This window comes from Canis aureus, chromosome 5, assembly GCF_053574225.1.
Source record: "Canis aureus isolate CA01 chromosome 5, VMU_Caureus_v.1.0, whole genome shotgun sequence".
Lineage (NCBI taxonomy): Eukaryota > Metazoa > Chordata > Mammalia > Carnivora > Canidae > Canis > Canis aureus.
In genome coordinates this window covers 50,955,027-50,981,451 of record NC_135615.1, presented here as the reverse complement: position 1 = coordinate 50,981,451, position 26,425 = coordinate 50,955,027, and the positions used below count along the sequence as shown (strand labels likewise).

The following is a 26,425-nucleotide window of genomic DNA, read 5'->3' as shown; positions in this document are numbered from 1 at the left end:
AAACCAATCAAGGATTAGTATTTAGAATACATTAAAAAAAAAAAAAAAACTTTAAAAAAACCAAAGCAAAACCACCTACCAAAAAACAGGCAAGAAAAAAAAAGACATTTTACAGAAAACACAAACAGTCTCAGAGATGAGATGTTGAATGCTGGTGACGATGTAGGATGACAGCAATGCTCAACCACCACTCATAGCCTTGTCATTTGAAAACAGTTTAGTGCTGCCCGATGAGGTTGCATACGTACATGCCCTAGGATGCTCTTACCTTTACTCTTAGAAATACACTCCTACCCGTGTGTGCCAAAGTATGTACAAAAGAGCTCATAATAGGACTGTTTATACGAGCAAAACAAGATCAAACCCAAATGCCTATCAAGGGTGGAATGAATTATACACCGTGATATATTAATATACCAGAACACTACACCAAAGTGAGAATAAGTGGGGATTATACTAAATAGGGCGATTTAAGTGAAAGCACCAATTTCTGGAAGAAGACCCACTTACAGTGTGATTTCATTTACAGAAATTAAAACAACACAACCCTTTCAGAAACAAACTTATTTTATACACGGTGTTTTTAATTGTATAGTTAATTTAATCAGAAATAAAGATCATTTGATAGGTGATAAAAGTAGCATTCTTTTAGCATAGCATCTGATAAAATCCATCTGTAAAAATGTAAAGCATTTCTATAGTTTATTTTCTTTGCATTTCTATAGTTTAAATAAAGATTGAAAGAGAATCAAATATCACTATACCCATTATCCAGTTTAACAAATACACGACCATTACTTTATAATTTTTTTTAAGATTTTATTTATTTATTCATGAGAGACACATACACACACACAGAGATAGAGAGAGAGAGAGGGAGAGAGAGAGGGGCAGAGACACAGGCAGAGGGAGAAGCAGGCTCCATGCAGGGAGCCCAATGTGGGGCTTGATCCTGGGTCTCCAGGATCACACCCTGGGCTGCAGGCAGCGTTAGACCACTACTTTAAAAGCACCCTCAAAATGCTCCATTACAGACTTCTCCTTCCTCCCAGACATAATGATATTGATTTATTCTTAAACCTAGTTTTATATATGTATGTGTTATTTTACATGCATATTATATATTTTAGTATTTTATAGAAATACAAACATTGAATATTTATTCATTTCTATAAGTATATATTTAACATAAGTTTTCTTATATGTATTTTATTTTGTAAGACAGTTTCAATAGTTATATATACGTATATTCTTATTTAAGAATACGAAGTTACGGAGACAAATGCAGATTAGTGGTTACCTGGGGCCAGGCATGGGTGCGGGGCAAATGGGCCTGAGGAATCTTTCTGTAGTAATGGCAAGCTTTAAAACTGTATTATAGTGGTGTTTGCCCAACTCAAATATTTACTAAAAGCCATTTAACTGCATTTTTATAATGAGTAAATTTCATGGTTTACAAATTATACTTAAAAAGTGTGTGTGTGTGTTTGGTCCTCCTGAGAGGTCTTCCTTGACTAGCCTAGGCAACAGTTTGTTCACATCCCTCTGTTACTATACCTATAAAATCAGGATACACTGCTTGGCCTGTTTTCAACTACAGTTTAAAGTTCTTAAAAAATAATAATAATAAATAAAAACAAAATAAAGCTCCTAGAGAGCAAGAATTTTTTTTTTGTATTCTGCATCACTCTTCCGCAACCCATCCCAATACATCCCAAAGTAGCACTTAAAATTTTCTCACTCACTATTAAATGAATTAATGACTGGGAGTTCTGCTGGTAAATGAGAGTATCAGCCACTCTATTGAGAAGGTGTATGGTGAAAGAGAGTGGTCTAGTTTCATTCTTCTGCATGTGGATGTCCAATTTTCCCAGCACCATTTATTGAAGAGACTGTCTTTCTTCCAATGGATAGTCTTTCCTCCTTTGTCGAATATTAGTTGACCATAGAGTTCAGGATCCACTTCTGGATTTTCTATTCTGTTCCATTGATCTATGTGTCTGTTTTTGCGCCAGTACCACACTGTCTTGATGACCACAGCTTTGTAGTACAACCTGAAATCTGGCATTGTGATGCCCCCAGCTATGGTTTTCTTTTTTAAAATTCCCCTGGCTATTCGGGGTCTTTTCTGATTCCACACAAATCTTAAAATAATTTGTTCTAATTCTCTGAAGAAAGTCCATGGTATTTTGATAGGGATTGCATTAAACATGTAAATTGCCCTGGGTAACATTGACATTTTCACAATATTAATTCTGCCAATCCATGAGCATGGAATATTTTTCCATCTCTTTGTGTCTTCCTCAATTTCTTTCAGAAGTGTTCTATAGTTTTTAGGGTATAGATCCTTTACCTCTTTGGTGAGGTTTATTCCTAGGTATCTTATGCTTTTGGGTGCAATTGTAAATGGGATTGACTCCTTAATTTCTCTTTCTTCAGTCTCATTGTTAGTGTATAGAAATGCCACTGACTTCTTGGGCATTGATCTAAATGTGAGACAAGATTCCATCAAAATCCTAGAGAAGAACACAGTCAACACCCTTTTTGAACTCGGCCACGGTAACTTCTTGCAAGATACATCCACGAAGGCAAAAGAAACAAAAGCAAAAATGAACTATTGGGACTTCATCAAGATAAGAAGCTTTTGCACAGCAAAGGATACAGTCAACAAAACTAAAAGACAACCTACAGAATGAGAGAAGATATTTGCAAACGACGTATCAGATAAAGGGCTAGTTTCCAAGATCTATAAAGAACTTCTTAAACTCAACACCAAAGAAACAAACAATCCAATCATGAAATGGGCAAAAGACATGAAGAGAAATCTCACAGAGGAAGACGTAGACATGGCCAACACACACATGAGAAAATGCTCTGCATCACTTGCCATCAGGGAAATACAAATCAAAACCACAATGAGATACCACCTCACACCAGTGAGAATGGGGAAAATTAACAAGGCAGGAAACCACAAATGTTGGAGAGGATGCAGAGAAAAGGGAACCCTCTTACACTGTTGGTGGGAATGTGAACTGGTGCAGCCACTCTGGAAAACTGTGTGGAGGTTCCTCAAAGAGTTAAAAATAGACCTGCCCTACGACCCAGCAATTGCACTGTTGGGGATTTACCCCAAAGATACAGATGCAATGAAACGCAGGGACACCTGCACCCCGATGTTTATAGCAGCAATGTCCACAATAGCCAAACTGTGGAAGGAGCCTCGGTGTCCATCGAAAGATGAATGGATAAAGAAGATGTGGTCTATGTATACAATGGAATATTACTCAGCCATTAGAAACGACAAATACCCACCATTTGCTTCAACGTGGATGGAACTGGAGGGTATTATGCTGAGTGAAGTAAGTCAATCGGAGAAGGACAAACAGTGTATGTTCTCATTCATTTGGGGAATATAAATAATAGTGAAAGGGAATATTAGGGAAGGGAGAAGAAATGTGTGGGAAATATCAGAAAGGGAGACAGAACATAAAGACTCCTAACTCTGGGAAACGAACTAGGAGTGGTGGAAGGAGAGGAGGGCGGGGGGTGGGGGTGAATGGGTGACGGGCACTGAGGGGGACACTTGACAGGATGAGCACTGGGTGTTATTCTGTATGTTGGCAAATTGAACACCAATAAAAGATAAATTTATTATTAAAATTAATTAATTAATTAATTTAAAAAAGAGGTGTGAAATTGCATCATATTCTGAGGGAGGAACAAAGGCAGCAAAGAGAGAGAGGAGTTTAGAGTACTTGCTCTGGACCCTGGACGTTAAGTCCAATTCTAACTGTACTGCTTAGAAAAAGTATAATCTGGGGCAAACTGTTTAATTGTCTGTGCCTCAGTTTCCTTATGTATGAAGTGGAGATTATCTTCCTCAAGACAATCTATTCTTATACTATAAGGAATAATATAAAACATTTAAAACAATGCCTAACCAATAAACCTAGCAAAAGGTACTTGACATCATTAATCAGTAGGGAAATGCAAATTAAAACTACAATGACATACCAATATACATTTACCAGAATGGCTAAAATTACAAAGTCTGAAAATACCAAGCATGGACAAAGATGGAGAGCAAGTGAAATTCTCATCATTACTGTTGGAAATAAACATTCACTTTGGAAAACTGGTAGTGTTTCTAAAGAAATTAAAATCTACCTATTTTAATGACCCAGGAAGGAATACTGACCAATGACGTTTAGAAAGATGCAGTTTAGGACTTGAATGAAGGGGGCTGTGACTGACTTCCCAACAGAACCCTGGAAAGCTCCCTAATTTAGATTTTGCATGATGGACAAAGGCAGGAAAGGCCTCAAAAGGCCTCGTTGCCTCCTTTTAGGATTGCAGTTGAGATTTACAAGCCTATAAAGTGAAGTAATATTTGTAAAGCATTTAGAAACAATGCCTGGCATAGCATGTTGTACTAATATTTGATAAAGAGATTTTTTAAAAATACCTACTCTGTGGGCCCCCAGAATTCATTCTTACATATATACCAAAAAAGAAAACACAAAACGTAAACACAGAAGGTCTTTTACAAGAATATTGATAGCAGTTTTATTCATAACCCAAAACCAGAAATTCAAATGTCCACCCAGAGGAGAAAAATGATAAACTGTAGTAGATCCATAAATGATAAGTGGCATATTCCCTAGTAAAAACAAACAAACAAAAAACCCCAAAAACTATAAATACAAAACATAAATGTATCTCTAAAACATTACGCTGAGCAGAATAAGTCAGGTACAAAAGAGTAGACGCTATATATTTCTATGTGAACAAAGGCAAAACTATTGTACAGTGACAGACATCAGTATAGTGAGGTGCTATGAGAGGGAGAGAAGTGGCTAGAACAGGGCAACACAACTTTCCGGAGTGATGGGAATTTATACCTTGATCTGATTCACAGCAGGAAGGACTGAAAACATTTACCAAGTTGTACACTTACTTTTTTTTTTTCATTAACTCTATGTATTATTTACAAAGCAAAATACTCCTAACATTACAAGGTTTTTTCCCCCAATTACAATGTTTTATCCATTTAAAAAGTATCTTTGGGCAGTAAGTATGCAACCAAATTATCTACTACTATCAATTCCAGGAAATAATCACAATTACTCATGGCTGAGACCAAAAAAAAAAAAAAAAACAAAACAAAAAAAAACCCAAAAAACAAAAAAAAAAAACAACTAATAAGAATGTTTTAAAACCCAAGTGTCTCTCAAAGAAGGGGAAGCAAACAATGACAGGTGATTATAGCCTCTCTGCTGGAAGGAGAACTCCTTATAAAATCTATGGATCACTATCTAGTATGTACTTCTCTCATCCTGCCTCTTTCATAATACTCTTAGAGAAGTTTCATAATACTCTTAGAGATCTTACTTTTGCTGTTTGAAAAGCATTACCAGGATGCTCAATTAAATGCTTTTAAATATTATTCAGGTTTTCCTATTGACTTTCAAATCACCCATGAACTTCCTCTTCTAGGCCCACATTAAATACTAAATATATATGTTCATACACACAGAAATATGTTTATACATACATAATACATATACACACATGCAAATATATATGTATTTATACATATATATAAAAAATAGGTTCTCCATTTCCTACTAGGATATTGAACTTAATTGTGTGCTGACTACCAAGGTTCATTCATGGTGGGGATAAGAAAAACACTGACCATTATCTTCAACTTACATCTATGATATTCCACTTAAAACTTTAAGGGCATGTTAATGTCAGCAGCTAAAGGTAAAATTAATTTTAACCGTGGAAGATGGGATGTCTTCTGAAAACCACTTTGAAAAGTTTTCAGTGGTAAAGTCAAATAAGGTAAAAGAACCTAAGCCAAGTGTGAAGGGATAGGTGTGCACCTGTGTGCATGCTCACAGCATTCAGATACGAGAAAATTGTTTGAAGACCAGAGTTCACACTACTTACCGTAAAGATCTGATCCTCAAGGTGTTTCATGAAACAACCAGAACTTGCTATACATTTTCTGCATTTCCAACAACGAAGAAAACTTAGGTCTTCTTGATTATGATTTCTAGTGATCAATTCTTCACTTCTTTTCATCTGTGGAAAAAATAATACACTTTTAAAATGTTGAACTGTGTCAGATTAAATTTGATTTTTCTAAACCCTCACCACAATACTAGCTACATGGGGAACAGAAGAAAGAGAATTATCATTTATTGAGGTACCTACTAGTTACCAGGTCTTAGGCTAGCAGCCCTCTATAAACTATGCCCTGGATTGAAAGTTCCATTTAATTATGATGATGATTTGCTTCAACATGGATGGAACTGGAGGGTATTATGCTGAGTGAAGTAAGTCAGTCGGAGAAGGACAAACATTATATGTTCTCATTCATTTGGGGAATATAAATAATAGTGAAAGGGAATATAAGGAAAGGGGGAAGAAATGTGTGGGAAATATCAGAAAGGGAGACAGAACGTAAAGACTGCTAACTCTGGGAAACGAACTAGGGGTGGTAGAAGGGGAGGAGGGCGGGGGGTGGGAGTGAATGGGTGACGGGCACTGGGTGTTATTCTGTATGTTAGTAAATTGAACACCAATAAAAAAAAAAAAAAATAAAGAAAAAAAAAATAAATAAAAGAGAAAAAAAAAAATAAATAATTATGATGATGATGCATTTTGTTACTGACTACCAACTATTTTTTTTAATTTTTTTTAAATTTATTTATGATAGTCATACAGAGAGAGAGAGAGAGAGAGAGAGGCAGAGACATAGGCAGAGGGAGAAGCAGGCTCCATGCACCGGGAGCCTGACGTGGGATTCGATCCTGGGTCTCCAGGATCGCGCCCTGGGCCAAAGGCAGGTGCCAAACCGCTGTGCCATCCAGGGATCCCCTTATTTCACTTTTGTAGAGATTTTTACATCTATTTCTTTCCATCTTTCTCTCACTAAAAGTCATAAAAGGCAATTGATGAAGGCTCAATTTAATAAGTTAGTACAGTGGCATTAATAGAGTCATAACAAAGAACTAGACATGTTCTTTTAAATAGATTTTAAATACCACAGCATTAAAATTTAAATATAATACAATTTATTGAGTTGTAGTTAATTATGTAAAAATGGGAATTACTTACTTAAAATTTATGGCAAAAATTCTTTATCCTGAACGCAGTAATTTCTCTTGTATATTATACTCAGTGGAACCGTTACTATTCTACATCTTGAGGTGGATGTAGTCAAACAAAAAGACTTAGAGAACACTCCTATCAATTTTGTAGTCTATTTTTACACTGGAGATTTTATGTAAATAATGTAAATTAAACCAGTCTGGCAGAAGAGTTTCACACTAATAAGGAACCCAAAATAGGTGGAGTATTTTTAATAACCTGCATGATAACTATTTATTAGGAAGAAACGAAATGTTTATTAAGCTATCCAGAAGGGACTGACAGGTTCCCCGGCCACACTTCTTCATTTTTCATTCATTCATTGAACATTTACTGACAGCTAACCAAATGCCACACAGTGGGCCAAACTCTGGGGGCGATAGGCTGAGTAACACTCACTTTCTCTCGTGGAAGTGCTCACTGTGCTATAGCTCAACAGTTTTCTACCCCCAGCTCATCACAACCTCTTGGGAAACTTTAAAAACATGCCGAGGCCCCACTCCTAGAAATTTTGGCTTATGTGGAGGTGGGGAGGGAGTGAGGAGTGGGGACTTTTAAAGAAGTTCCCCAGGTGATCCTGTAGTATGGTCAGGGTGAAGACAGTGATGTACTACACAGCTATTGACTAAACTGCAACAGATGTAAGGGTTGTAAAAGAGGGAACACAGATGAACCTTAACCAAATTGAAAGGATTTAAGGAACCCTGCCTGGGAGAGCATGGCATGCCCCTCCTGCAGCCTGTCTAGCTCTGACCTTCAGGTAGCTAATCCCAGTTTTGTCTCCATGGACATCCTTAGAGCCCATCTCAGTCCAGCTGACTACTCTGTTTAAACTATGTGCTCAGGGTGCTTAGGTGGCTCAGATGATTAGGCGTCCACCTGAGGGTCAGGTCATGATCTCTGGGTCCTGGGATGGAGCCCTGTGTCATTGGGTTCCTTGCTCAGCAGGGAGTCTGTTTCTCCCTCTGCCTCTCCCCCTGCTCATGCTCTCTCTCTCTCTCTTTCTCTCTCTCTCTGTCTCCAATGAATAAATAAAATCTTAAAAAAAAAATTATGTCCTCAACAATCGCAATATCTTAATTTGTAAATGTCCTATCTCCTCTTGCTTGATGTGCCCTTCTTCATTGTTGAAACCCTCTCTTTTACTTAACTCCTTTGGCACTCCTTCCTTCTCTCTATATCCTTTTTAGTGTCTTATGCTCTCATGTCCCTCTTAACCACAAGTGGTTCTCAGCCAGGAATGTGGACTACAAGGAGGGGTCCTATCAGAATCAGGGATGGAGAAACTCTCAATCTGCCTATGCTCCCTCACTCCTTAAGATCCACACACATCCCCTTGTTTCTCCACCCCTCCCCCACGTATCCAGATTTTTCCATGCTTTCTTGGGGTGCAAGTATGTACTTAGAAAAAACTCCGTAGATGAGTCTACTAAGTCTTCACTGAAAATTACACTTTGTGACAAGTCCTATATCGATGATTTCTAAAATCTATATATCTAATTTTTAGCTTATTCCAAAGCTCTAGAGAAATAATTTTAAATTCCAGATGGCAACTGCATATCTCCAAATGGATCTCTTTCAAGGGCCTTTGTACTACTGGCTGTTTGCTGTCTAGATCTATGCTACCCTATACGGTAGCCACTAGTCAGATATATTCGGAGCCCTTCAAATGTGGCTAATTTCAACTGAGATGTGCAGAAAATGTAAAGTACACACTGGATTTTGAATACTAATAGGAGAAAAAGAATGCCAAATATCAATAGTTTTACATTGAGTTCATGTTGAAATATTTTCAATATACTGAGTCAAGTAAACTATTGTGTAAATGTCAATTTCACATTGATTTTAAATTACATATGCGACTTGTGTCATGCTACATTTGGATAAGATTTGTCCAGACCTCCTCCTCGAAGGTGTTTGCATCCTCCTTCTCACTCAGATCTCGGCTCAAAGTCATCCCCCTTCAGCATAGTATACTGAGCACCTGGGGGAGCTTATTTAAATGTAGGTCCTGGGGCCACATTCCCAGAGATTCTAGTTCAGTGTTTCTACAGTAGGAATTGGCATATTTAACAAGCACACTAGGTTATTATTAGAGTGATCCAAAGACCACACTTTGAGAGATACCATCCTACAGAATACAGTCTGTGCTCCATATTTTGTCAAACACGGTCCCCTAGGTAGCTCAAGGGATTTATGTGATGGGACTGTTGTGAACCTGACTGCAGTGGCGTTCATATGAATCTATACGTGTGATAAACTGCCCAGAGGTAAATACACACACACACACAAATACACAAAAGAGCACACGTAACTGGTGAGATCTGAATAAAGTAAACAGTATGAAGGGGTATGCAGATCTTCCCACGAACCTACAATTCACAATTCACAGACCTACAACTATCTCAAAATAAAAAGTCAGAAAAAACTTTTACTATATACATTAATAACTCAAAATTTTACAAGGTCATAGTATTTTTTACCAATTCAATGTCCTGACATACTTATATAATCCTCCATAATGCCTCTTCTCTGCATACTTTTTGATTGTCTCTTCGTACAAGGAATATTTTCTACAAGGAGAATGAGAGTATCATATAGCTTTCCTCTTCAAAAAAAATCCAAAAACCAAAAAACAAAGCCTTTTTACACCCTTAAGATCTGACTCCAACCTGTTTCTCAAGCCTTGGCATCCCCTCCATGAGTACCCTACCACCAACACTAATACAGATCTTTGTGCAGTTCCCTAAAATTATTTTTTCCACTCTCATACTTTCAAATTTGTTTTTCTTTCTGTAATATCATTTCTCTTTCCTCTGACTTTAGGTTAATAAGTACTTTTTACCCTTGAAGGCTGAACTCAAATTTTTCTTTCACAGACACTTCCCAGGAAAACACAATTACCCCCTTTTCCATGCTCTCATAGTACCTTGCAGCACCTCTGCAGCAGCACTAGTCATGCTGTACTACACTTACCTCTGTGTATGTGTGTCCTATCAGTAACTACAAGTTCCTAAAAAGCACAGTATTCTATTCAACTCTATATCTTTCCAATCAAACATGGTACCTGGTACCAAAAAAAGACACTCAACAAACATTTGTTGAAATCAAATCAACAAGATCTGGGAGACAGTTCAGCTTACAAAATGTCTTTTTCCATTATCATGGGTTAAGATGTCTGGCCAACTGTTAGTGGGACAAACCAAATAGAAATCCTTTTGCAAGGATGTGAGGAGTACAAGAAATAAAGTTATGTTTATATATATCTGAGCTTAAAAGGAAAACTGGAGGTTACCCAAAAGTGATATAAAAGAGCTGAGGTAGCTTCTGTCAAAGAATTTATGCTACAAGAAAGAGTCAAATATGGTAAATGAACCTATTTAACAGAATGGTGGTCTTTGGATAAATCTGAACACAGCGTGTTTATTGGCTCATCCGACCTCAGCACCCTAGATATTAGTATTGGTTTTAGGAAGAGGGAACTGTATAAGCCAATAGCTGAAAACTGGTTTCTGAACTCTGTGACACACTGAAGTCTTAACAATTTTGGGCAGCAGACATCTACACCACATGGCTTTAATCTCTGAGGACTTGGGGGTAGCAACTAGAATACTACTGAAACAAACAGAATAGACACCGGTGATCTTGGGAAACAGTATAACACAAAAATAAACTTACTGCTGAGTACATATGGCTGTCTCACAATGCTCAGAAATACACGCAGGGAGTGTGCAGGGGGGCTGGGTTCTGAGTCAACAGATGCAGATACAAACTGTAGAATTCTCTCTCTTTTTTTTTTTAGATTTTATTTTCATTTATTCATAAGAGACACACAGAGAGAGGCAGAGATATAGGTAGAGGGAGAAGCAGGCTCCCCCCAAGGAGCCTGATGTGGGACTGGATCCCGGGACTCCAGGATCACACCCTGAGCCAAAGACAGATGCTCAACCTCTGAGCCACCCAGGCATCCCCAAATTGTAGAATTCTAATACTATTGTTCATATGACTGCAGTGCAACTTACAAGTGGGTAAGGCCTTAGGAATTCAGGGCTACGGGCACCTGGATGGCTCAGTCAGTTAAGCTTCAGACTCTTGATGTCTGCTCAGGTCATGATCTCAGGGTCATGGGAACAAGCCCTGCATGGGGCTCTACACTCAGTGGGGATCCTGTTTGAGGATTCTCTCTCTCTCCACCTACCCCACTCCCTGCTCATGCTCTCGCGCTCTCTCTCTCGCTCTCTCTCTCTCTCTTTCCCTCTTTAGCTCTCTAAAATAAATAAGTAAACCAAAAAAAAAAAAAAAAAAAAGGGAATTCAGGTATAATACTTTCTGGTTGCTTTTTCTCACAAATTCCTCATTTCTTACTCCAGTTCTCATCAGATACACACATTTTTCTAACATGGAGTGCTCCCCTAATTCTTCCCACCTATGACACAGGCTTTGTCATGCTAATCTTCTTAATCTCCTACCCCACTTGTGTCTCTTGGACCAAGCTAGCTGCTAATATCTGCTTGATTTTCTCCATGTTACCTGTTCAGAGATTTCCCCTTGGCTACCTTCACCACCTAACCTGATACTCTTGCTACTTTCTGGTATTTCTTCAATAAACTTGGAAATTTGGAAAATAATGTTTTCCTGAGTTATGCATATCTCCCAAATATCAATACATTTCATTACAGAATATCAAAGACAGCTGCATGAGTTAACATCACCACGATCCCCAGCAAAAAATAGTTATTTAACTATTGGGCCATAGTCAAGTTCATAGTGGTGGATACAAGTTTTCCAAAAGGCTCATTTCTCTTTAAAGCTAAAATTCTATCACCTGGAGCAAATACTGCCAAATATGCAAGTCCATGGTCTGTCAATCATTTAAGTAAAAACGGAATGTCATGGAAAAGTGTATGGTTCAGCTCTCAACTAAAACATCCAAAAGCGTTTTTCCTCAAGACCACCATCAGCCTCCAGCATACTACAGAAGTGCTTTATGCATTCTTTTTTTATTATTCACAGAGAGTATTAGAAAGGTATTTCAGAAGAAAGATTTAATAAGATCAATGATATGTACTGCTTCAGTAAACAGTTTTTTAACTGCATCTGAGAGCAGTAAAAATAAAATGAGTACTAGTATAATTTGTCACCAAAGCCTTGATTCTGCCAAGGGACCAGCAGTTTTATTTGCTATTGCTTTTGCATTAATAAAAAGGTTAGCACATTAAGAAAGGCACATGACATCTTAATATTACCAAGAAAACAGTTTGGCCAGATTCTCTGAAAAGTCTTAGAGACACAAGGGACTGTGGACCACATTTTGAGAACTGTTACTTTATGTAAAGCTACTGTCCCCAAAATGTTGCCTATTAAAATTTTATTTCTTACCAATAACCTTTAAAATATTTAAGAAGGGGATCCCTGGGTGGCGCAGCGGTTTGGCTCCTGCCTTTGGCCCAGGGCACGATCCTGGAGACCCGGGATTGAATCCCACGTTGGGCTCCCGGTGCATGGAGCCTGCTTCTCCCTCTGCCTGTGTCTCTGCCTCTCTCTCTCTCTCTGCCCCTCTCTCTCTCTCTCTCTCTCTGTCATAAATAAATAAAAAAATAAATAAATAAAAAATTAAAATATTTAAGAAGGATTTATGAGTCCTGATGGGGAATTATATTAGTAAAGAATTAAGGTGAAATTTTCTGTAAAGCTAAATTATAAACTCCATAAAAAAGCTTTATTCCTTTTTCTACCTTTTGCCATTTACCCCTTTTCAGAGAAAAATATCAGCATTTGGCACAGAAATAATTCCACATTCCTGGGTCTTCAAGATTCCCCACCTTCTCAGTTGTTCTTAAGTTTAAACTGGACCTGAAGTAAACCAAATTATCCATTTTTAAAATTAATCTAAATCTAGAAAACATGAAAAACCACAAAACAACTTTAAAAATTAAAACAGAACTCAAAATATCTTCTCTAAAAACCATAAAGAGTAGGAAGGGAGGTCCACACAAACTTTACCAATCCTTTAAGAAATAGTCCTTATAACTTATGTAACTATATAACTTATTATAAAAGAATAGCTGTAAAAAGACTAGCTCCAAAAATATAATGTAACCTTGATGTACCAAGTAGACAAAGATACATAAAATGAGTGTAAGAAAATTATATACCATTTTTTTTTACAAACATAGATGCTAGAAGCCTAAATAAAACATTAGTCAATAGAACCCACTAATTAAAAGAACAAAGTATTTTGACCAAATAAGATTATTTTCAGAAATTCAAGGAAGGTACAAATGGAAAATGAATCTATTCAATATATTCAACAAGCTAAAAGATTCAAAGAAAAAAAATGCACACAACCACCTTAAAAGATGCAAAATGAAACTTGGGGTAAAATTCCACACTTAGTCATCATTAAAAAATGAAAATACTTAGCATTGTAGAAATAAAAGGAAGCTCCCTTAACTTGACAAGTTTATTGAAAACTTTACCAATTATAATACTTGATCATGAAACTTTAAAAGCATTCCCTGAAAATCAAGAAAAGAAGACAATGATGCTCACTATTTACCATATAATTCAACTTCATAACAGAACTACTAGTTAACACAGTAGAAGGAAAGTAAATAAAAGGTTTAAGGATTGAAGAGTTAGTAAGTGAAAAGTAAACTAAATTTCTCTTCATGACATCATTTTTTTCTTTTTTGGGCTGCAGAGGTTTCCATCTTCTTAGGACTACATGAATCACAGTGGTTAGCAGGTTCCTTGTTGCTTGATACTGAGGAGAATATGTATGGATAAACATTTGTATCATGTTCACACACACACACACACACACACACACACACACACACACACTTCTTTGTTCTCTTACCACGTTGCTCATTCTCTTGATTTTCATCTCAACTACATCATTTTCATTTCCTTGGTATTGTATATAAAATTTTCATATGTTGGTATATGTATTTGGTTTATAATGTTTAAATTCAACTTTTTAAGACGATATTTACTTATTTACTTTTTTTATTTGAGAGAAACAGAAAGAGAGCATGAACTCATGGGCAGCAGGAGGGGCAGAGAAAGAGGGAGAGAGAAAATCCCAAGCTGACTCCACCCTGAGCACCGAGCCTGACCCAGGGCTTGATCTCAGGACCCTGAGATCATGACCTGAGCTAAAATCAAGAGTGGACTCTTAACAGACTGAGCTACCCAGGCACCCCTAAATTCGACTTTTTGATTTACATTCAGTACTCCCAGTATTACTAATGAGCAGAAAGACACCCTCCCCAATTACATTTCTTACCAGTTTATACGGTGAGAATAAAATCATGGAAAATATTTTCCCACACTGTTCCTTTATTTGAAGGACATAGCATGCTGCTGAAAGAAATCTGCTGGGACACCATGTTACATTTTAAAATAAGATAATGCAGTACTAGTAAATGTACTAATTCTAACGTAGTATTGGATTCTCAGTCTGGGCACCTATTTATGGGTACATGCACTCACTGTGAAAACTCACCAGGGTGTACACTTATGGTTCATTTATTCTTCTCTATGTAACAACTTTCAATATAAAAATTCCTTGAAAAGCTTGCAGTGATTTCAAAGTCAGTCCGTGCTTCCCCCTCCCCTATCATATAATCCCATGGTTGCTCCTATTTGAGAACAGTGGTGAAGAATGCTTGATATGGAGCAATGTCTACAGTGGAAACTTTCATCTAGTCCTGGTTACAAGGTCAGTTTTTGTGATACGTAGAAGTCAAGCAATTCCAATGGGAATGGGACAAGGAATCAAAGACGTGTTCTCCTACCTCTGCTTAGAGGGGGACTACCTATCTATTACCAAGGGAATAATTGGAGAGTGCGGAAAATGCAGGAGTGTGCCCCTGTTGCTCTCTCATTATAAAACTGAGATGTCGAAAATCAATTTATACATGGATAAATGCTCCTAGCCCCTTTCACCACCAAAGAATTTGTTAAATGCTAAAGAAGCCTTTTGTAATCCAAACCCTGAACAAATTGGAACGGGTCAAGATAGAAAGATCTAATGTAAAGACCTCTCACATAAGCATAAGAGTTCACAATGTGCAAACTCTTCACACTCACTTTCTTTTAACACATCAGACAACAACAAAAATTTTTTGTACTTCATGCATAGAACTATATATTCTCATTTTTGTACCAAAATGGTAAAGAATATTTTAAAGTAGTGACTTCCAGTAGTTTAATTATCTTTATATATTCTCATCTAATATTTGAGCAGAGGGAGGGAGAGATGAGCCAGTGGAACACAGGAGAATTTTAGGGCAGTGAAACTACAGTTTAGAATATTGTAATAGTGGATGCATGACGTTATATGTGTGTTAAAATCTATAAAACTATATACAACACAAAGTGCAGACCCTGATGTAAACAATGAAGTTAATTAAAAATATTTTATCTGGGCAGCCCAGGTGGCTCAGCGGTTTAGCGCCGCCTTCAGCCCAGGGTGTGATCCTGGAGACCCGGGATCGAGTCCCACGTCGGGCTCCCTGCATGGAGCCTGCTTCTCCCTCTGCCTGTGTCTCTGCCTCTCTCTCTCTGTCTCTCATGAATAAATAAATAAAATCTTTAAAAATAATAATATATCAACATCCGTTCAATTATGACATGTGCACACATCAACAAAAGATGTCAATAGGAGAAACTGCAGGTGGAGAGGGAATACATAGGAGCTTTCTTTATTTTCTGGTCAATTTTTTTTGTAAGGCTATAACTGCTATAAAATTAAGTGCCTTAATTAAAAACATATAATTATTTTGATATCAAATAATAGCATTATTTACTCAAAGTTATTAGTACTAACAAAATAAGGTCAATTTACTTTTGCCTTGGTTATTTATTTATTTTTTTTTTTAATTTTTTTTTTGCCTTGGTTATTTAAATAATTCAAAATAGCTCTCCCTCTGCTATTTGATATAAATATTGTTTTTTTATTTTTTATTTTATTTTTTTAATATTTTTTTTAAATATGAGAAAAATGTCTACATTGTCAGCATGATACCTGTTTTGGTTTACTTGAGATACTGTACCAGAATACCACAGACTGGGTGGCTTAAACAACAGAAATGTATTTGTTCACAGGTCTGGAGGCTAGAAATCCACTATCAGGATGCCGGAAATTTGGATTTCTCTTTCTAGCTTCCAGACAGCTGCTTTTCCCCCCCATATCTTCACATGGCCTTTTGGCTGTGCATGTACATTTCTGGAGCCTCTTCCCATTCTTATAAGGGTACCAGTCCTCTTAGATTATGGCCTTACCCTTATGACCTCATTCAACCTTAGTTACATCTTTAAAGGCCCTATCTCCAAATACCATCATATTGGGGGTTAGCATTTGAACACATGGATTTGATGGGGTGTTGGACACCAGGGTTCAGTCCATAACATTTCTTCTTCTGGTGCCCAAAATGCACAATCTTCTCACAAGGAAAACACATTCACTCTATCCTAACAGGTCCAAAAATCTTAACCCAATCCAGATTCAATTCCAATTCTCAAGTAGCATCTAAATCAAGTATGAGTGACACTTGAAGTATTCCTGGGGCAAAATTCTTCTACAGGTGTGAATCTGTGAAACCAGAAAAATAATGTGCTTCTAAAATAAAGTGGTGGGATAGTCAGGGGATAGACACAGTTCTATGCATGAAATACAAAAATGTTTTTTGTTGTTGGACTGATGTGTTAAGCTGTTAAAAAAAAAAAATCAATGCAAAGAGAAAAATTTGAAAGAAAAGACCAAAGCCCAGGGAAGTACAAAACCTAGCAAGTTAAATTTCTTGGATATTAAGGCTCAACAACAATTCTCTTGGGCTCAATGCTCGGCCCTTAAGGAACCACCAAGGTGGTGGTTTTGTGTTCTGTCCACTGCACAGGCAGCCGGGCACCCTTAGCCGTGGGAGGCAGTCTTGCCCCCGAGGCTATGAGCAATGACAGTCTGGCTGGATGAAACTGCAGAGGTGGGGATAGCCTTGCCCTCTGGGCCTGTGTCCTTGGGGCCTGGGCAAGCAGTGACAATCCTGCTGATCTCTCAATTACCCTCACAGTCATTCTGCCTTTTCTGTGAAGGATAAGATATGTTCGCAGCTGGGTAGCTCTCTTGTCCTATTTTGTAGGATCCCATAAATTTAAGAGTCTTTCTTTCCTCTATCCCCTTTCGTTCAAACTGGCAGTGTCTCTGCTGGGATAATCTCATCTCTATTCTTTGTATGTGTAGAGAAGGCTAATGAGATCCAAAGGTAATCTCTTTTTGGAGAAATTAGGACAATATTCCTACTGGTTTAGGGCCTGATGCTATGACCTCATTTAGCCTTAATTACCTCCTTAAAGTCTCTACCTCCAAACACAGTTATGTTAGGGCTTCAACATATGGATATGGGGTGGAAGGGAAACAATTCAATCCATAACAGTACCTAGAGAACCCAAGCCAGTCTTCTCAAATTTGACATTATTAGAGTGCTCAAGTTTTAATGTGTTTACTGTTAAAGAACATATAAAAGTTATGGCATACAAGAGAAAAATATTTAGTTCTTAATTCCTCAAAAGGTAAAAGTTATGTTACTGAATAAGAAAGAAATATCAAAAAGTCAGACAGCCAAAGAATTTAGAGATCTCCTATCAATTATTTATGAATTTCTTAACAATTAGCACCAAAGGATGTAACACTGGTAAAAATGTTGTGTGAGTAACACAAACCAAATGAGAAAACACTAAACTGATTTAGCCAATTCAGACCATCTCAGAGTGAATAATATTCTAACCTTTTTTTTTTAATTATTTTTTAAGAAAAAGCTAATGAAACTACAATAAGGGTTGATGTCAACCTCAAGTCTCAATAATACTATGTCAACTCAGTACCATATTACTATTATGTTATCTAAATGAAAAAGGATCTATATTCCTCTTGTCTGCTAAAGACTGGCTTGAAAGCAGTAGGTCTATAGATAAATAGGCCAAAGGGAGTATATTTTCTGCGGAAGAGATAGGATTCCTCTTTAATGTACAACCTAAACAGACATCAGCTCTTATAAAGGAATGACACCTTGGAGAAAAATAAATAAATCCAGATGGACTGACAGTCTTATTCTGTTGCAATGATGACAGTAGTAAAAAATTGAAACTATTAAAAGAAATTTGAAAAGGTTTTTCTTTTAAGATTTTATTTATTTATTTGAAAGACAGACAGAGCATGATCAGAGGGAGGGACAGACTTCCCATTAAACACGAATCTAATGTGGGTCTCAATGCCAGGACCCTGAGATCGTGCCCTGAGCTGAAGGCAGATGTTTAACTGACTGAGCCACCCAGGTGCTGAGTTTCTTTTATATATGTGACTTTCCTGTATATATAAGGTTAATCAAAATATACTGATGTCTGGAAGGATTTTTTAGAGAATGACTACTAAAATCAGAGGCAAAATGACTTGCAAAATAGGTATATTCCACTACTGGTTAAGAAATTCACTGGTCATATCCTCTGGGGACTTAAATATGTGTATATGATTTTTTTTTTCCTTAAAAGCCTCATGGTATATTTTTAGCTTTTAGCCTAAGGCGTAGTTTGTCACCTAAAGGTTGTCTGCTGGAAATGTTTGGAACATTCTGTCTCCATAAAATGAGGAGGATTATTCTCCTTTTGTAATATAAGAGAATAGAATCTTCTTAATGAAAGAGAAATCTTATTGTTATATAGGACACAGTAACCCCAGAAATGAGCCACCATTATTTTGCTTTGGAACCATGATTGTGAACATGGATAGAACACCATATGTAGTAATGAGAGTAACCTGCACAGGTATCATTTTCTATGCTGATGCCATGACAGCTCCCCTTGCTGATGGTTGATCTAATGTGTGTTGTGAACAGAGAAGAATAAAAGGCCAAAGAAGAAAGTATTAATACACTGCAATCAATTGTCAGTGAAAACTTACATAAACAAATGACCTAGTGTTCAGAGCAGTAAACGGTCACTACATTTGTTTGTGACCTCTACAGTAACACATCAGGACCCAGGAAGCAACCCTATGTTAAAGCAGAAATTTAAAAGTGGTCCTCCAGCTATGACTGGATTCCTATGGAGTGTATATCCCCTATGTGGCTCAACAGCTATTTCTAGAACACACATTATTTAGTGAAGGCTAGCTTACAATGCAGCATTCCTCTTCTGTTAGTTTTCAGTCTTTCTCAAGGGTCTCAGATCCTGTACAAGTACAAATAAGAGACTGAATTTCTAAACTGTCAATTCTGCAGTTCTAGACTTGGTAGCTACAGTGACTAAAATGGCAATTAGAGCCAGCAAATTGTTAATTCTAAAAATATCTAAGTGATCAATCAGAAAGAGAGACCTCAGTCTTCTTCAGTAGCTGTTGATGTTATACATTTCAGGTTTGGAACACGATAAAACCGACTTCAGCAACTTTATTGAAATAGTGCTACATATACTATGGTATTCACATCCAGGAACATCCTACTTGAAAAGCATCCAGCTTCTGTTGCTAACCAAGTATTGAGTAGTTCAAACTACCTAACCTCCGTCTAGTTACCTCTTACCCATCTTCTCTTCTGCCTCTCTGGGAAATGCTCAAGTCTTAGCCATGATGCAAAGATATTCAACCTCGAGGAGAAAAGCTAAAAGGAATTTGATGCTGTAATAGCTACCAGTGACTTCCTACCCTCTCTTATAGCTTCTTAAGCTACATACTTCAATGCAACACTACCTCTTTATTCTTTTAAATTTCTCCTTTTTCCCTTTCTCTTGCAAACGTACCTCAGACATTCAGTTTTGAATGGCCACTGCAGTTTATCAAATATAAGTGACACTTTTGAGAATTGTAAAAAAAAAAAAAAAAAATCATTGAAGTACATTTTGTTAGCTTTTCCATTTTGATTAATTCTTTCCATTTTAACTGCTACCATTCTCTGGTAAAAGAACGAATGAATTTGGGGCACTTGGGTGGCTCAGTCAGTTAAGCATCTGACTCTTGATTGCAGCTCAGGTGGTGATCTCAGAGTCGTGAGGTTGAGCCCCACAATTGGCTCCGTGCTGGGCGTGGAGCCTGCTGAAGATTCTCTCTCTCCCTCTCTCTCTGCCCCCAATCCTCCTGCTCTTGCTCATGCATGTGCTCTCTCTCTCTCTCTCTCTCAAAATATAAATATAAACAAAAATTTATTTTTTTATTTTTTATTTTTTAAAAAATATTTTATTTATTTATTTATGAGAAACACAGAAAGAGAGGCAGAGACACAGGCAGAGGGAGAAGAAGCAGCCTCCTGGCAGGGAGCCCATGTGGGACTCGATCCTGGGACTCTGGAATCAGGCCCCAAGCTGAAGACAGACGCTCAACCGCTGAGCCACCCAGGCATCCCAGAAATAAAATTTTAAAAAGAAGAAATTAATTTTAAAGAGGAATGAAAATAACAGTGTATAATACCTATATAGTCACGTATTTATCACAGGCTACTTTCTAGGGAGAGAATCTAAGAAAAGGTAAAATTACATACAGAATGAACAGAACCGTAAGGAAAACAAAATAAACTTTACAAATAAATGGTGTGTGTATATTGGTATTCATATGTAAATATTAGAAATCACTGTATAATAAGTCTGCCATTTTTGTTGCAAGGAATAGGCTTGTGCATTTTGGGGACGGTGGGAGGGGCATCTAAAATATGTCTAAGTGTATTTTCAATAAAAGTGCCAATAATATTCCTGACTGGACCAAGACGAGACAGTAGGAGGAAGAAAATAAAATTAAGGGATTGTTTAAGATTAATTGTAAATTGTGCTTTGAAGCCACAGATATTCATTCATTCATTCATTCATTCATCCACTCAGTATTTGCCAAGCCCCTACTACTTTGTCAGGGAACACAAAGAATAACAAATACTGTGAAGACAGATGAGAAGGTGAGAGGGTTCTAAGCCAGCTGGGTAGGAGACAGTACACAAAATTATCAGGATTCTAAAAGGGAAACATCTCAATAAAGAATTGATCCTGAGGTTAAATGGAGTCTTACTTCCCCAAATGCTTCTCAGACTGATTTCTTAGGAAGGTAAGTAAGGGCTCTAAGGTATTTACTCTATGTGGAATATGTTAATGTGATATGAACCGTGGTCTTAATCAAAAGGTGGTACTAAGGGATCCCTGGGTGGCGCAGCGGTTTAGTGCCTGCCTTTGGCCCAGGGCGCGATCCTGGAGATCCCCGGGATCGAATCTCACGTCGGGCTCCTGGTGCATGGAGCCTGCTTCTCCCTCTGCCTATGTCTCTGCCTCTCTCTCTCTCTCTCTCTCTCTCTGTGACTATCATAAATTAAAAAAAAAAAAAAAAAAAAAGGTGGTACTAAGTAGTTGTCTAACTTGCCATGCTTTTTTATTGGATGGCTATATTCTTTTTGATGGGTCAAATATCAACAACCAAGAAGTGATTCAGATGACAAAGTGGAGGCAAAGGTAAGCACACTGACCTGGTTTCAAAATCCATTTTTCTTCTGGGCAAAAGGAATGGTTACACAGAGAGGCTTTTTGTTGGTCACAGAGGCAGCTATATACTAGGTTACTGCTAAAGATTGCTAGATAACTGAGACAAAAAGAAAAAAAGAAAAAAGAAAAAAGGTAGGTATGTCCCAAAGGATAAAGCACTGACCTGGAAGCCAAAAACCCTGGGCTTGCTTATTTTACTTAATTATCCCATCATCTTCCCTCCAAGAGGGTTTCTGGTATTTTACTGCTTGTTCTTTCCTGAGCAGCCTTTACCTCTGAATAGTTCATGTGTTACTTAAGCCTCTGATTAGTATTCAAGTCACTGCACCACCAAGTATTATGCTAATGCATACATTTGTTTCCTCCTATAAGCTGTAAGCTCCCCAGAAAAAGGCGTAACATTTAGTTTTAGATAAAATTCTTTTTTTCTTAAGGACTTTATCTAATTGAGAGAGAGAGAAAGCATGAGTGGGGAGGGAGAGGGAGAAGCAGACTCCCTGCTGATCAGGGACACCCCCCCCCCCCCGCCCCGTGGACCCAGGACCCAAGGATCATGACCTCAGCCAAAGGCAGATGCTTAACTGTCTGAGCCACCCAGGCGCCTCAAGTTTTAAATAAAAATCTATGTATAAAGCAGAAATATGGTTATTAAAACTATTACCTTTTCTAACAGATAAACTCCATTATAATGGAAAAACACTGGTGCCGTAATCTAGCCAAAAGACAAGACTGTGATCAGAGTGGTAGCAGTGGTGGTAGTAAAGAAGCATCAAATTCTGGATATCTATTGTAGATAGAGCAAACAGGACTTCCAGACAGATCTGAATACAAGGTCTAAGAGAAGAATCAAGCATAGCTCCAAATTTTTTTTAGCATGAGTGACTATAAGGATGGAACTGCCATCAACTGATATGTGAAAGGCTGCAGGTGCAAGAGAGGGGCAGATGAGGAGTTCAGTTCGGATCAAATCTGAGATGCCTATTTGACTTTCAAATGTAACTATTAAGTACACAGCTGGATTCAAGAAAACTGCCCTTGTAAAGAGCATCTGAGCAGGAGATTGCAGTGTGGGACGGTCCTCTAAATGGGTAAGATCTACAAGGTTTTAAGTATGGAAAATAACCAAATACTGACCTCTGGGCTCACTTTAACTTTCTGGAGATCTGAATTTCTTCTTAGTCACGTCTATTAATTCTCACCTCATTTCCTCCTGAGTTTTATAATCTTCCAATATAAACTCCACCATGAGACAAGTCCGGGATGCTGTTTGAGGACCTGTCCCCCCAAGGAGAAACGGCTTCACACTGAACAGGTGCTGAAGGGACGTTGTCAGCACAAGAACATTCTTTAGGTAGGTTTCTCAGTTTGGGGGTCCCTGACTCAGCCTGCTAGTATAAACTCAAGACCTAAAATATGAAGTTAAGGATTCTCAGGTCAATTAGGGGACATGAGAATCTGAAAATGGAAAAAGGGAAAGAATCCAATTAAGCACTTACTCCACCTTCGTGATACAGACTATTTTAGAGTAACCAAATAGTTAATGAGGGAAAAGCTCAGGAGGCATCATGCTAATAAATGTAGGATGATTAATACAATCATCATCCTCAAACCCTAATAACATGATAGATTTAGGGGAGAAAGGCCACCAGTAGATACTAAGAACATTAGGAAAAAGGATGATGAACGTTTTATAATATATGTGCAAGGCTGAACCACATGAACTCAAAGATCAACCTTAACATCATAACTAAACAATCATAAGCAAACAGAGGACAACTGTACTCATCTGCCAGGGCTACCATAACAAAGCACCATAGACTGGATGACTTGAACAACAGAAATTTTTCTCACAGTTCTGGAAGCTAGAAGTCTAAAACCAAGGGACCACCGGGATTGGTTTCTTCTGGGGTCTTCCTCTTTGGGTTTTAAATGGGTGCCTTCTCATATATCCTCACATGGCCTTTCCTCTGGAGGCACCCATCCTGACACCTCTTTGTGTATTCAAATTTCCTCTGCTAGGACACTGGGAAGACCGGATAAAGGCCTACCCAAACAGCCTCATTCTAACGTAAGCCCCTCTTTTGAGGCTTTATCTCCAAACACAGTCACATTCTGAGGTACTGGGAATTAGCTCTTTAAGATATATATTTGTAAGGACACATTTCAGCCCACAACAACAACCAAACATGAGCCTCCCGATATAACGACGTGATCAAAAGTAGTCAGTGCTATCTACACTCTTTAAAAAAAAATAAGAAGCAGAACCAAATCAAGTAAGCACCTAAATCTAAGAACTATTTTACTTACTAAAGAATAAGGGAACATGTTAAATGACACCATAAGGACACAATTGGTCACACACAGAATGTGGAAAATTCTACAAATAACTTGGGTTTTCAACAAACAAATGAATTCTTAAGAGGGAAGACAAACTCAAGAGGTATAAGATAATCAGTTAGGGATGCCTGGGTGGCTCAGTGGTTTAGCACCTGCCTTTGGCCCAGACTCCAAATCCTGGGGTCTCGGGATTGAGTCCCACATTGGCTCCCTTCATGGAGCCTACTCTCTCTGCCTGAGTCTCTGCCTTTCTCTCTCTCCCCATGTCTCTCATGAATAAATAAACAAAATCTTTAAAAAAAAAAAACAGATATCAATCAAATGCAATATGTAACTGATGTTTGAATTTTGATTCAAAGAAATCAACTCCAAAAAAATGTTTTTCAGACAAATGAAGAAAATTACACATTAGGTATTGGATGTTATTTAAAAAATGGTTAACTTTGTGGACATGATAATAAAATGCTGTTGTTACATTTTTTAAAGGTACTCAGGCTAGACATAAATATTTTAACTTTGGCTATTCACAGGAAAACTATATAATGTAAAAACAAATTACACAATGTAGAAAATAGAAGAATGGAAGAATAATACCTATTGAAGCTGCCTGATAGATACATGAGGATTCACTATGCCATTCCTCTACTTTTGTGTATGTTTGAAATTTTTCATAAATTAAAAAAAAAATCTAAGAGCATTTTTAGATGAGACTCCTCCATGTTCTGCTCACAGATGAGGTCAATGTAGACTTGACTATAATCTCTCTGTGTCAGTGGAACATGATGTTGGTTTTTTTTTTTTTTTTTTTTTCTGAGCCATTATACTGAGAATGTTCTGGCTTTCCTGGGAAGTTTCTACTGCTGATTCCCTGCCCTCATGTGTCCCCAACTGGGGTTCTGGATGACTACGAGTATTGAAACCCACGCTCCTAGGACAAAACAAAACAAACAACAAGCCCCCATGTCAGTGAGCCTAGCTGTCCTCACCCTAACAGCAAGGACAGTTTCTCTCATGTGCCCACTTTCCAAGCTCTTTGCACCCTTGTTCTTTTTGGCTCCTCCGCTTTCTTTTACTTTGCTACAATTTCATCTATGAATCTACATGACACATAATCGAACATTTCCAGACAACTTCTAGGTTTTCAGGTTATCATAACCGGAAGCCTCTTCTTCTGTTAACTATTCCAAGGAAAACTTCTTATTCCTGTTATCTGGCAATGTCACTCAGAGTTATAGTCGTGATTCTTAGAATTTGCTCTGAAAACTTCAAAATTCTGAAAGGAAGGGGAGGGAAAAGGATTAAGGTGGATTGAGGACAAAAGCTCCCTTGCCAGTTCTTTCAAAAAGGTAAAATGGAGGGGCGCCTGGGTGGCTCAGTCAGTTAAGTGTCTGGCTCTTCATTTCTGCTCATACCATTATTTCAAGGTCCTGGGATCGAGCCCAGCACTGGGTTCTGTGCTCAGTGAGGAGTCTGCTTGTCCTTCTCCCTCTCCTTCTGCCCCTCCCCTACTAGCACATGCTCTTTTCTCTCTCAAATCTTAAAAAAAAAAAAAGGTAGAATGGAACAGAATCTCTCTAACAGAGCAAGGAAGAACTGTGGGGAAAGGAAGACATTTCATCCCATATATTCTATAAACAGTAAGTTAATATGTGGCCTCAAAAACTCTAGGCCAGAAATGATGGTTCTAGTCACCAAAATTTTATGAAAATCGGAAACATTTTATTCTCTACATGGAAGGAAGAGTCTGTTGAAAAGGCAAAACAAATCATTACTCTCCTGTTTCTTTCAGAGGCTTCCTAGTGTTTTGCTGATCCAGCTGCTGCCCACACTCTGCCCTAATCTGCTCGACAGGCCTGCAGTCTGGCCTCTTCAGATCCTCCACTGCACTGGCTCCCGCATCCTATTCCTATTGCTGGATCCCTGGAAAGTTTACCTCCAGCCTCTAGGGAGCACCTCCACATCCTTCAAGTCTCAGTCTTAAACACCCCTTTCTGAAGGGGTAGAGATAATAAAATATTATTTTCCATCAAAGACCTTTCCAGTTCTCCTTCAGAACATTCATCACACTTCTAATTACTTGTTCCATGTCTGTTTTCCCTGCTGAGTTGCAAGCTCCTTGACGGTTCTGTAGTGCTGACACCATGTTGGGGACCAGTCAGTTGACTAAATGAGTGAATAAGCAAGTAAGCAAAGGCAAGACCAAAATCAATCAATCAATCAATCAATCAATCACTTCCTTCCCTTGTTTAAAGTCAAGGCACAATTTACTGGCATCACCAGGCAACTCTGGCCAACACACCAAAGGAAGCTGGTCTCAGCCTCATAAAGCTGCTATGGAGATTGACTTTTTTAGAGGCTCCATCTTAGAACATAGTCTGAGCTTCATGATATCATATGTGGTTTGATGACTAGGTGT

The 26,425-nt window shown here is 37.9% G+C and overlaps 1 protein-coding gene across 1 annotated transcript in view; it reads right to left on the bottom strand.

The window, feature by feature from the left end:
- Positions 1-26,425, bottom strand: part of RNF180 (ring finger protein 180) — a 184,298-nt gene that overhangs the window by 147,474 nt on the left and 10,399 nt on the right. Inside the window, exon 2 of the mRNA XM_077897978.1 lies at positions 5,959-6,093. Within this exon, the coding sequence (XP_077754104.1) occupies positions 5,959-6,093 (135 nt within the window). The remainder of the gene's footprint in view (positions 1-5,958; positions 6,094-26,425) is intronic.